Source organism: Camponotus vicinus, unplaced genomic scaffold, assembly GCF_025532165.1.
Source record: "Camponotus vicinus isolate PSW18456_S1 unplaced genomic scaffold, iyCamVici1.0 SCAF_1, whole genome shotgun sequence".
NCBI classification, from domain to species: Eukaryota; Metazoa; Arthropoda; class Insecta; order Hymenoptera; family Formicidae; genus Camponotus; species Camponotus vicinus.
This window is the reverse complement of record NW_028141945.1, coordinates 7,317,847-7,331,621: the sequence shown is the minus strand read 5'-3', so window position 1 is coordinate 7,331,621 and position 13,775 is coordinate 7,317,847. Positions and strand designations below refer to the sequence as shown.

The 13,775-nt window shown below is 36.4% G+C and overlaps 1 protein-coding gene across 2 annotated transcripts in view; it reads left to right on the top strand.

The window, feature by feature from the left end:
- The window catches only part of LOC145970939 (CD151 antigen), a 128,444-nt gene that overhangs the window by 62,985 nt on the left and 51,684 nt on the right, over positions 1 to 13,775 (top strand). For both annotated transcript variants that reach the window (XM_083098029.1, XM_083098019.1), the window contains one exon: positions 9,996 to 10,173. In XM_083098029.1, the coding sequence (XP_082954155.1) occupies positions 10,054 to 10,173 (120 nt within the window). In that variant the 5' untranslated portion in view covers positions 9,996 to 10,053. The remainder of the gene's footprint in view (positions 1 to 9,995; positions 10,174 to 13,775) is intronic.

The window sequence follows — 13,775 nt, the reverse complement described above, 5'->3', positions numbered from 1 at the left end:
CGCTGCAGAATTTCGCGTGTTCAAGGCTGCTTGTGCGGCTACTGGCGCAACATACGGCACTCACCCAACGCCAATTCGTAGATGTACTCTCGGCTCTCTATTACGTCGCCAATGAGCCTGCGAGTTACGATGATGATTTCCGATTATAGTAGGGGAGAAGCGGCACATTCCAGCGCGCAGAAGGGGCACGTTCGAACGATTTAAACATCCTGGATCGCGATAAAGAGAGCGCGACAGATGAGTGTCGTTTCTGATTTTTTTTTTTTTACGATACGCGGCGATGCTAATTTGCGAAAATCTCAGACGACAACGTGAGACGGTTCCCCAATATTTTCGGCAAAGCAGGAAAGCAGAATCAATCGCGACGCGTTTAGTTTATTTATTATTGCACGCCAAAGTATCCGTCGTCGGGGTATCTCTGTTATTAATCTCAAAGTTAAGGAGACTGTTCGAATCTCGACTATATCTGGGTGATAAATTGTTCCGGAAGTCGAGTACTGGCCGTGGGAGTATGTACCGTGTACGACAGAGACATCACGGATGCGTTTACCTTGCAACCATGTAACCGGCCCACGATCTTTCTTTCCTCATATATCGTCGATTATGCCTATCGCTGTATGCCATCGCGTCTTTGTTCCCAAGAGGTAACTGTGCTCTCTCTCTTTCTCTTTTTTTTATATATATAAACATGCGCGCGTTGTAGAGATATCTATATATTATATATTTTTTTGTATCCATTATTATTTAAATTCATTTAAATTCAATTCATTTCCAGAATTAATACATGTAATTAATAAAATATTTTGCCAAATGCGTTTCTGTTCAAATTTTTTTATCACTAACAAAATAAGTAATTTATATTTAGAAAAGTTATTTCTTTTTCTATTTTTATATCTAAAAAAAAGTTTTCTCCTATTCTGACTGTATATAACATAATTCGCGAGGTGTGTGTATTTAGTACGGTAATAAAGTTATGAACAATTATGACGGGAAGCGCAAATTGCGGGTCGTGTATCAACGGCTGGTTTGTAGCGTCAGTAAATACAGATGAAATCTTTGCGAACCAATTAAAGTCCGCGAAACGTATTATAACTTTATATACGTTCTTTGCTCTCGTATTATTTCCCCTTATATACGGCAAAGTATTTTTCTTACGTTGATTGAGAGGCCGCCGGCATAAAATCCAATAGTCTACTTCGGTCGTGCTCTATTCCACTTTTCCCGCTTAAATTTTATAACGCTGCCCCGGGAACGTACGTTGAACCATTTCCACGGAATAAGAGTGCTACATACGCGCGAGTAAAAGGGAACATCGAGATTACGATTTCGTTTCAAATCGAGCGTGCAATGGAGCCGTTACCGTTCACGCGATTATAGGGCACTGCACGCGCGCGCGCGCGCGCGCGAAAATTCACGTTGAAAATAGAAATGTCCGCTGCTGATGCATTTTCATAGTACTCTCGATAAAGTTCTCGTCGAAAAAATTGCCATCGATATGAGCTCACATCGATGAATTCAAATGTCATCGAAAAATTACTCGTCACATTTTCGGCCATTTTTATATAATTGATTTTCTCAATCAAATTCCCGAAAATCCCTGAATTCTCTTGGCGAGACGAGCCGATTCTCTTCTAGTTTAGTTATTTCCGATGGATATTTTCTATATAAAAACGCGCGATGAATTTTGCATTTTACAGTTGTATAATTTTACGTTAAATAAACATGTATACACAGAAAAAAAACATTCTTGTTTTGAAAATATATTTAGTTTTAACATGGAAATCTTGAAATGAGATTATATTGCGTTAATTAAAGAAAAATATAATTGCTTACTTGAATGAAGCCATTTTACATAGTTCAATCGAGAAAAATATATTCTTATGATTTAAGATTTAATTTTCTTGAATGGAAAAGAAACAATGTTAGATAGAAAATAACATTTTTAAATCAAAGGTTATAATTTTCTTAAAGTAGAATTAAATAATTATATATTCTCAAGGTGACAATTACATTATTAAAATAAGGTGACAATTACATTATTAAAATAAGACTATAATATTGTTGAAATTTGAAATTAATATTAAATTCTTCCAAGAAGATTATAAATTGTTGCGTATATACGAAACAATGAACGCGTTAGTTTAAGTATATAAGTTTTGATTTGACACTTATTTTTTTCTGTGTACGTAGATACGTGTGCATACATTTGTGATACGTTTGCATTGATTTGTGTGCATTTATCTTTTTTCATTTATCGCGACTCGTTCATCTCTCATCGAGTCTTTGTCATTTCTCTTGTAGATTAAGCGTGACTACTAGATGCAACTGCGTTACTATAGCTTTATATCAAGCGCGTTGAATCGCATTCGGATGGAATGCGCAAACTGACATTACTATCTAAATAATCGTCGAGCAAGTACGTCGACGGCGCGTACTTCAAGTACGTGTACCATAATTTCAAGGTGAATAAAGGAGAGAATTACACGAAACATCTCCATAATTTAATATTATTTGAGTGATAATTAGTGCACGTGTCACGAGTATGACGAGCTTTTTTATCCCATATTTCTGCGATGTAATTAAATCGAGAGAAACTGGATTGTATCTGGCAAATGATGAGATTATTCGCCAAGAGTGTAAATTTTTAAAATCTGTGCGTGTGTCGCAGGAACTATCCAATAAAAACGAGACCGGAGTCTCTGAATGGCCTGCAAGGTTAATGCGATTGGATGATTGGCTCGATTAGCAAATTGGTCGTCGACGTATAGGACATTGGGATAAATGAGGATATGTCTATGCTGGGAACATGGTACCGTGGCAAATTGATGGGAAGCGCTCGAACGACAACGTTGATGTCGTCGCTGATATGTTATGAGCCGTGATTTTCGATAACATCGGCACATGTATTTCGTAGTTGGCACGTAGTTCACGTTCGCACGTTCGAGATGTTTTTATAACGACCAAGTTAAAGACTAATATTATTAGAATAGAAAAAAATTTTTAATTTAAGAGAGAGAGAGAGCACAACTTGTTTTTATTTTTCATATACTAGCATAATTTTATTAAAACGTAATAATATTATTTTTTTTTCCGTTTCAAAAATTTAATACCTTTGTAGATTGGGGGGGACATGAGATTATTTTTATATATAATAAAATTTTATGTCATTTATAATAAAATTTTCATTTTGAAAATTTGAAACATATCAATAACAATTTATAAAATCATGTTATTTATTTGCACAGAAGACTTTATGAAATGACTCAGAGATCGCGTTTTCATGAATTTATAGGTATATACTAACAATAAGTCGGAGACCAAAAAGAAAGGGAAGGATGGATAATAACAGCTAAATAGATGAGATATTAAATTAGACATTTCAATGATGCAAAAAAGAATTTTCCATTCATTCATTTTGACATTTAACATGAAAAATCCCTACTTCAATATCTAACGTCTATCTCGTAAAGATCTATACAAATACGAATCATCTGGAAACTTGAAAAGAGCGAGAGCGAGAGAGAGAGAGAGAGAGAAAGCGATGATATTTTAATAATCATGTGGTAAAGAAGAGAAGTCGGAAACGGAGTTATGTGTAACTCTCGAATCGATACACGACGGTCGGATGAATCGTCGATCGATATAGCCGCCCGTATCTGGAAGATGAAGCGCTCCATCGAGAGCTCCTTCTCCTCCCTCCCTTTCCCGGCTCTAGTGGCTTCTTCTGGCCCACCGGGGTCTATAAAAGCATCGAAGGCGCATATCGATGCGTCATCCGGTACGACGTGGGTCGTATTTTCAAGTAGGCGTTTACGCGCGACTTCCCAACACGTGGGACGTCGGTCGTAAGAAACGTCATTGCGCAAGCGGCGCGTGTCCCTCGATGCTGACAACGGCTTTTCCCCTCACGAGGGTTATTACCGTTGCTTGTTTTTACCGATTCCATACGAAAAGTAGACGCATTACGTGGCTTCTTGCGCGTCGCCGACGCGCATCGTGAGCGCGCTGCGCATACGTGTATTCGGGCTCTGGATATACAATATCCGGATCTAGCTTCGCCCTCTCGTGTGCACGGATACGTTCGCCCGCTCGAATTAATCCGCTGCGATTGACTTATTAATATTTGATAAATCTTCCGCTCGGGGGGAAACTACATTTATTCACGACGCAATGAAGAAAAATTGACGATGAGCCGAATTTTAAAAAATTCGAACGCGAATTTTAATTATATTTCAGAGGCGGAATTTTTTTTAATTGCGCAACACGAGAAAGTGCACGTCCGTAACGATATTAATTAGACCATGTTTTTGATTCGCGAGAAACAAAAAAAAACCATGTAGATAATTATTTATAAGGTAAAAACATTCTCGAAAAAAAGTTGTCTAATTGGATCGTTGCAATTTACAGATTCACAGAATTTTCAGGATCGATTTCAGTCGCTGACAATTCTTCGCGCGATTCGTACCCCTTCGAATTACATCTCTGATCCAGAGATCCGTAAATTTCCGAGCCGTAAACCGCGCGGGCGCGTCCATAAAAAATTTAACTATGCCACCGCGGTCGTGACTTAACTTTTCGCGAGTACGAAGCGAATACCGCGCAGCTGTGCAGCTTTTTATTCACAGTTCATGTTCGCCATTCATTTCTTGGATCATCGACAAAGATCGAGACCATTCGCTCCGGAGATTTTACTGAAACGCCCAAAGAATTCCGTCTCGATTCTTTCGAGACGCGAAACGCGTCCATCTACAAATGTTGAAATTTTATCCCTTCGTAAAACTCTTTTCTTTTTCTGCGCGATTACAACTATAGAGTTGTAAAATTCTCGAGGAAAAACGACGATAAAAAGGTTTCGAGTTTCTCTTCCTTTAGGTGAAGAAAGATGTTGAAAAATACATTGTCGATATTATTTTATACATATACACAGTAAAAAATAAAATGTTAATTTTAACATTTTTCACATGTCCCAGAAAGTCCACTCTAAATTTTAAGTTAAAATAACTCATTCGTCGTATGTTACTTATTGACAAACTAAAAATGTTAAATAATTGACACAATACTTTACATTTATTTTTGTTATCGTGACTTTAAGCGTAATGTAAAAATAACATACAAATTAATTAAAAATTACATGAGAAAATAGTTACAATAACTCGTAAGAATTGTTGTAGGACATTAACATATAATAGTAATTATTTTGACTTTAATTATTTGTAATAGAAACATTTGATTTTAGTAAATTTGATTATTTTGTATGTCAAAGTTCAGGATTATTAAATTTATTATTATTTTTAGATGTTCAAAATTATTTGAAGATTCACTTTAACTTTTCTGAGAATGTTAAACTGACTTTGACACATGTTGATTGTTTAAAATGATTATGTTAAAAATACTCAAAATAATATTCCATTTCTAAGAGACATTTACAAAGTGTTAAGTTATGAAGTTGACATAAATGTAACACATGAAAACGTTATAAAAATAATAACATATAGGTTGTATGTTAATTTTATATTAAAGTACTAATCAAAACGTGGTAACACAAGAAAATTTTAACATATGTACGGACAATTTTTTACTGTGTATATGCAGTTTAGGTACATATAAAAATTATATATGGACGATTGTAAACAGTTAATATCATAGAATTGCTACGCGATGCATCATTGTTGGTATTTAATGTAACTAAACGATATTTACTCATTAATTTCTAACAGAATCAATATTGACTTCCCTGACAGTATGTATGAGTTGCTAATACTCGCCAAATACTATTACATTCATTACTTAATGCACCAATGTGTCTTCATGAAATATACATGAAATATACACATCATCGTTTTACACTTTCAATTGGAAAATATTAGTAATACTTCAGTTTCGTAAAATATTAGCATTTCATGAGAATATGCATGATTTATCGAATCGCATTTTTGGAGATGCACACATAATCAGAGAATTGAAAATATTTCCATTATCCTCGACATTATTACATTCAAATACATTCATGAGATTTTAAATTTAGATATTGCAGATATGTTGATTTTCCCTCTCGTGCAATTTCCATCAAATTTCCATTTTGTCAAAATACAAATTTTATTCTCCCGTTTTATTTTCTCTCTGCCCATATGTAGGTATCGTATACATACATTATACTTTACGGGCAGTATATTCAATATGTGATCGCATTTTATCGATTAATCGGTTTACTCGAATTTGGAGGCGAATAAATACACAGCCATCTTTTGCGCTTTTACAAACAAAAAATTAGTTCATTAACGAGCGTTTATAAACGTAAAGTTAAACCGTGACAAAGGAAGTGTATTTTTCAGTGTCGCGACATTTTTTTCGCAAAAAACGGGGAATATACATGCTTTCCGATGTGGAAAGCCACAAGTTGTTTACGCCGCTATCCTGTGATTCGCGTCCGCGCTCCGGAGAGCATCGGGATAATGAACGATATTTCCGCAGAACTTTGCAAACCCCGGGATCTCTTTTATCGGACCAATGAATTTTTCATGACGCGACTTAACTTGAGTTAGGCTTCTCCGAACCGGAAGTGAGTAATCTACAAATTTGTCAAAATTGCGCAGGTCGATCCTGCTTTAGCCGCGGTACTTGATCAATTATCACGTGTATATCGTTTGAGAAAAAGCGGTATAATAATGCACAAAGTGAGATAATAAACGGATATCGGCGAAATCGGAATCGCCACTATAGCAAACAGAAATACGAGATGCAGCTTCGTTTGCGTGTGGAATTTAGTTGTTTAATAATTTAAGCGATTAAATTAGCAGCATCAATCAGTATTCATGTTGCTTGCCTGTGTGAGTTTAATTTATATATATGTTTGTCAATAAATCGACATTGATAACATGCATATTTACATACATCGGCGTGTCGTTGTTTTTAAAAATTAATTTATGCGTCAAAGTTAAACTGTGCACGCGTTTTTGCCTTACTCGATATTTCATAAAGGGATACGTTTAATCTCTGCAAAAAAAAATGAAGATAGTATAAATTATCCACTATAAATTACCGCGATACTATCGAATGCCAATTTAATCAGGGATACGTTAGCTTGGTAGCGAGAGGATAACCGATAAATTTCAAAAGGTTAATAACCGTATGGTGCATCGAACCGTCCGCCTTGCATTAAAAAAAAAAAATCTTTGACCTTGCACTCGACGGGGAGAAAAAAATTTATTCACGCATACATCTTAGGGAAGTTTTCTGTACACTCGCGCGCACGGAACGATCTCGCCCACACGCGGGATGGGTCACACCCATTTAATTTCGCGGTTTCTCTCCTTTCATCTTTCCTCCTCGGGTTTCTTCGCCAGTCGCTGTAATCACCTCTGTCTTTCGCTCTCGCCGTCCACCATCTCCCGATCCTCGTCGCGATCCTCCCTTCTGCTCTTCATTATACGTCATTTATCCTTCGCACTCTCGTCGCGCTCATCCACTGACAGAGAGAAACGACTCGTAAGCCGCAGAAAAGAACAAAGTCGTTCGATCATAAATATTTCGCTCGACTCCTCGTTACACAAATGTCAAATGATGCGATCGTATGCGATAATATTCTTCGATTCTTCCCAGTTAGATTACGCACAATATCAAATTTTTTTGCTTAATTTAAAGAAGGTAAAAACATTTTGCACTTTTCGTACTTTGCCGTAATTTTTTTCCAATTATTTAGTCTATGAAATTTAGATTCGACTGCCTTTAAAAGAAAATATATCATCTATATATTTTTATAGAAATGTTTAAAAATATAAAGATTACAATTGTGTGTGCATTCTATGATGCAAGATTTTTATTTTTTCTTTATATTCTGTTTAGAAAACGCCTTGTTTGCAACGTGTATATCGATCAAGAAGATCGAGTGGTTATCGCGTATTCTCATTCGATATACGAGTCGCGTACGAACGGACGTTGACCGCAACAAATGTAATTTTCCTCCGCCGAATTGCAATTTTGTACCGGATCGAAATTTACAGAATAGTGCGATGTTGTAATCAAAGTATGAATTATTCAACGGTTTTTTGCAATATCTTAAGGTTGGATCCCGAGAGAGAACTTATAAGAAGATGTTATAAAATGCGACGACATGAAATAAGATAAGGTGGCTGTACATGAACAAGTAGCAACGATTATGATGAATTATATACTACAAATTGCCAAGCTTACTTTAGAGAGACAGCAGGCTGTATTGTTCAAATATTTGATCATGTCGTTTCATGCCTATCTGATTTTATCTCGCCATCTTTTTCATCGCGAAAAGAATCGTTATGTACGAAAGAAACGGGCCGTTTGGTGCAATCTGTCGTGTCAGCTCCTTCGTGCAGGAAAATACTTGGCGTTCCTATGCATTCTTACATAGAATGCGACTCGCGTACAAACGAGAGAATCGCGGAAAGAACGGAAAGAGGAAAAGCGAGAGATGGAGGGTGCGATGCATTAGAGCGAAGGGAGATGTTCGCATTTTTCTTGGCAACGTAAAACGACATTATGTGCCAGCCCGCAAGGTTGGCCATAGTGAATAGGGAGGCCATAGTTCCTCTTTTTAATTTAAAAATTTCCCAAAATTTGTCATATAATTTGAGCCGGATATTCCCGTGAAAGAAAGAAAAACGTATTGTATAATTTCTTCTTGTCATCAACGAGTCTAAACAAATCCGAGAAGCTTACGCGAGTCGTTTATTTCGAAAACGTCGCAATTTCAAGTCTCGAAGATTTCGCTGAAATTGCATCATCGCTCACACAAGCGGCTCATATATAGCGAAAAATAGATAGACAGTTTACGGTCCCCTATGAGACCATGGTACGGCCCCCTCCTCCCCTTGGATCAAAATCTATGGACGCCCTTGCCTCGCCCTGGACTCGCGCCAACGCGCTGCTTTCACTTCGAACCGTAGCACCAAGTTACTCTCCCGGTGCTCGATCAACGTCGCCGATCATCCTTTGCCCGCGATATGCACACATGTGTCTGACAGGGCCATTGGTTGCGCGATTATCAAATTACATCAATTTCCTCACACCTTTGCCGGCACTTGCAACGCGGGGAAGCGGAACATCGAATGTCGTTTCTCCTGCTGAATTTCTAACGATATATTAAAATTAACTTGCTTCTTCGCAAAAGAACATTTACCGAAAGTGAGAGAGAGAGAGAGTCGCGAGAAAGCGTTTTCCGCGCAAACGGAATTGTCGAAACGAGAAATGTTTTAATTTTTAAATTAAATTATATTAAATTATATTTAATTTAAATTATATTAATATTAATTTTTAAATTTATACTGGTGTCGACACGCAAATTTACATTTTGATTAAATAGTAAATGTCATGTCTTTATCGCTGATAAATTTGTGAAAATGCGAAAATCAATACGTAAATTTTTTCGAAAATTAAAAAGACGATTTCTCTAAATGCCAATATATTTCATATAAGAAGAATTCGTGCGTAATCACTCCCTTCCGTTGTTGATCTGATGCCAAGTACAGGATTGACCCGATGTTTTAACAAAGTTTAGTCGGGCCGGAAGGAAGAAAATCTTTAACTTGATCTAATGTCCAAGCGAGTATAAACAAGCAACGAAGACTCCGACGTTGAATCTGAAGCTCATTGATTACTTTCTTGGACGGTAGATAGTCGAAAACTTGTTGATTACTTGCTTAAATACGCTTCCTTCGTCGTAAAACATTTCTTTCCTCTTTATTTTCATGTTGCATCGAAAGTAAACTTTTTCTCGCATTTTCTTACATTACCAAATAACATTCTACGCCTTCTTAATTACACGTTTATCTTGCACGTATTGTACTTTTATTAAGCCTTGTTGCTTATATTATGCATATATTTAAAATTTTATTTATCACGAAAGATGCAGATTTATTTTCATCTGTGCGACTTCTCTTGCGATTTTTCGTCTAATACATTTTATCTCGAGTAGTGTTTTAATGTAATTTTTGTCTAAATTTTTCGTTATTGCTATTTTACAGCAACGACGACGAGGTGACAACGAAAACGGTGACACACGCAACCAATAATTGATCGAAAATGGCCAAGAGCGCTGAGAGATTACCCGGTAGTTCCACCAGACTTAGGACCAGAGATGACGGTTGCTGCTCCGTGAATTTCTTGAAATACGTTCTTCACATTTATAACGTGGTACTGTTTGTAAGTACCGACTATTTATCTCTACATTAGCGCGCGAGGGAACGAGGTAGTTTATTTCGAAGCGTGTTTACGGACGCGCGTTAGCATAAATGAAAGACCGTGAAATTCGCTGTCCTGCTTCATGAGAGAATCTGCTCCACTCGACGATTCTCCCTCTGCCTTTCTCCTTCCCCGACACGAAGCTGTTTTGAATTTAAAGTCTCGTTTTACGGCTTTGATTCATATAGTTGCAATCTTTTCGTCGAGAAAACGCTCGGTAGCTCGCGAGAGTAATCGAAACTTATTTTCCTTCGCTTCTTTTAATCACTTAAAATTTAATATCTTTTTCATGAAAAAAATCTAAATACCCAAATTTTTATTTAATATCACTTGTTAAAATTTAATATCTTTTTAATGAAAAAAATTTAAATACCCAAATTTATTAAACTGCAGGATGTTGATGACACTTGATGTGGTTTTCATAGAATTTAAATAAGTGTCACGAGAGACATCAAACATTATGCAAACATTGTATACAAAAAAATTCAAAATTGATGAGATATATATAATTTTATTATACATATATACATTAGTTTTGATGCTCGATATATTAATTAGATTAGAATTAGCTTGTAAGACGCACGTAAGGAATACTTGAGATTTAAGGAATACGTCTTTGAAAGAAAATTTGATGGCAAAAGTGAAACGAGAGAGGTGAAAAATGCGCCATCGTTCGACAATTATTCTCGCCTCGTTTCCGTTTTCGCAATTTATGGGAGATTAAAGCTGTATTGCTCGTTGTTTCAGGGCGCATGTAACGTAAAGACGAGCCATTCTCGATCGTCGTTTTGCCGGATGCCCGGTGCACCTTCGCAAGCACCGCAACAGCCATTATAACCATAGTTATCGGCTTTTAATTGTTATCGCGAGTATTACCGGTACCGGTGCCGGTGCTTTTAACGTGAATTAAATTAACAGACGGAACGAATCGCCGTGCAAATGAGAATTCGCGTGGGACTTTTCGAACGACCGCTTCTTTGATCGCGTTGTGCGTTGGGCGCGCATCGATCCCGTTCGGTAAAAAAATTTTTATCGAAGAGAAGATCGCGAGGACAGAAGGAATTGAAATATAACGCGAAGAATAATCCTTCGAATCGCAGGCATGCAATATAAAAAAGCATGCAATATAAAAAAAATGCGCGCTGAAAATAATTGAAGAATCCGCCGGAAGAATAGACGCAATATCCGTGTATTAATCGAAAGAGAAGCTTTACGCTCGTACGCGGTTAGTGAAGTAATAATTTCATTCGAACACTATATAATATATAATATATTCCATTAATACCATATAATATATTCCATTCTGGGAAGTACATTTCGCATAATAAATTACTGTTAATTATTTCGATCGAGGTATATGATATCCTTTGACAGTTTTGTATTTGAAAAATTGCGCATCTCTAGATTACTGTGGGATTATGCACGATACGACGAAACATTCGCTCTTATGAGGGACTCTTTATTTTTCGAGAAATACGACGCCTTTGCTGCATATATCTCTTTCTCTCTCTCGTATTCTCAATATTACAAAAAGGTATGGCGCCAACATCGATGCTCGCGTGGCGTGATACATGCCGTAAAATGCTAATAAAGTCCTCGTCGTAAAGTGCAGACACCTTGTACGTTGTCTGGAATATAAGCGCGAGCGACGAACGGCATCGCATCAGAGACCAAGTGTTTTAAAGTGTGGACGGAGAAGAGGAGAAAAAAGGCGGGATGTGGGGAAAAATCGATCGGTAGCCCGCACCTACCGGCCTTATAATTTTGGTCTTAAACATCTCGGCGCCTCGTTAAAAAGCGTGATGTCGATGTCGACGATTTTGCGATTAAATAAGGAAGATCCCCCGATCGAGCGACGAGATTGCGGTTCGACGGGCATCGCCGTCTGTACTCTTTTTTTTCTTTTTCTTTTCAGATTTTGTTCACCGAGGTTAGTTTACTTTCTCACGCAATCTTGATTGTCGAAACTTTTAATGAAGATTATTATCTTCTAATTAGAAATGGGTGGGAGAGCACCTTCAGCGTTGAAAAAAAGTGAAGGAAGGAAAAAAGATACTTTAGCCTAGGAACGATATAACTTTCAGCATCATATTATTGATATGAAGTTACAAAGCGATTTTGTTTGTCTTAATGAACTTGATAGCACATACACAGTAAAAAATAAAATGTCAATTATAACATTTTTCACGTGTCCCAGAAAATCCACTCTAAATTTTAAGTTAAAATAACTCATTCGTTGCATGTTACTTATTGACAAACTTAAAATGTTAAATAATTGACACGATACTTTACATTTATTTTTGTTATTGTGACTTTAAGTATAATGTAAAAATAACATACAAATTAATTTAAAGTTACATGAAAAAATAGTTACAATAAGTCGTAAGAAATGTTGAGGACATTAACATATAATAGTAATTATTTTAACTTAAATTATTTGTAATAGAAACATTTGATTTTAGTAAATTTGATTATTTTTGGATGTCAAAGTTCAAGATTATTTCAAGATTCACTTTAACTTTTCTTAGAATGTCAAACTGACTTTGAGACATGTTGATTGTCTAAAATGATTATGTTAAAAATACTCAAAATAATATTCCATTTCTAAGAGATATATACAAAGTGTTAAGTTATAAAGCTGACATAAATGTAACACATGAAAACATTATAAAAATAATAACATATAGGTTGTATGTTAATTTTACATTAAAGTACTAATCAAAACGTGATAACACAAGAAAATTTTAACATATGGACGCACAATTTTTTACCGTGTACAAGTCGAGATCAAACATGTAAGATTTTTTATGGTCTTGAAAACAGGTTTACGACATATTTCGCGACCTGTCAATCCTTCAGTGTTGAGTCTTGTAGCAAGACTCTCTCTCTCTCTTTCTCTCTCGAATCTCAGACTGTCAATGGATGCGCATTCCTCGCATTCATTCGCGTTTGCGCTGCGAGGTAAGTCGCGCTGAATTCCCGGCCTTAAACGTCTGCTCGTAATAAGGTTCAATAATGCAGGTATAATGTAACAATAACCTGAACCTGAACAATGCCGATGCAACAATAGTAGGCTGCTTAGCACGTGCGTTTACGCCCATTGATCGCATTCAGAGAAGTGCAATCACTGCCAGTCCATAGTAAATTCAATGTTACTTCCACCGATGTACCGGCGAGACGGTGGTAAGTGCGTAATTGCAGAAATCCTTGTACAGATACAACCGAGACAGCGCGAGGAATGGTCTTATTCCAATTTAATGGCGCGGAATCAGAAATGTAACCGCATACATTTTGTAGATAAATTTGAAGAGGAAACGTATTTAATATTCCTCCGCGAAAATGATGCTGCTCAAACTTGCTGTAATGATACGCGTACATTATATAATTAACATTACATATAAATGTGCGTAACGTAAAGTGATCACTGTGCCTTTAATGATTTTATTACTCGACAATGGCATCAACAACAATGTTGGTATTACGGTTGATATGAAGAATTTCAATTACACGTTTTAATTAAATTAACTCCACGTGTACGTTGAAGAATTCCAACGTATCTGTAA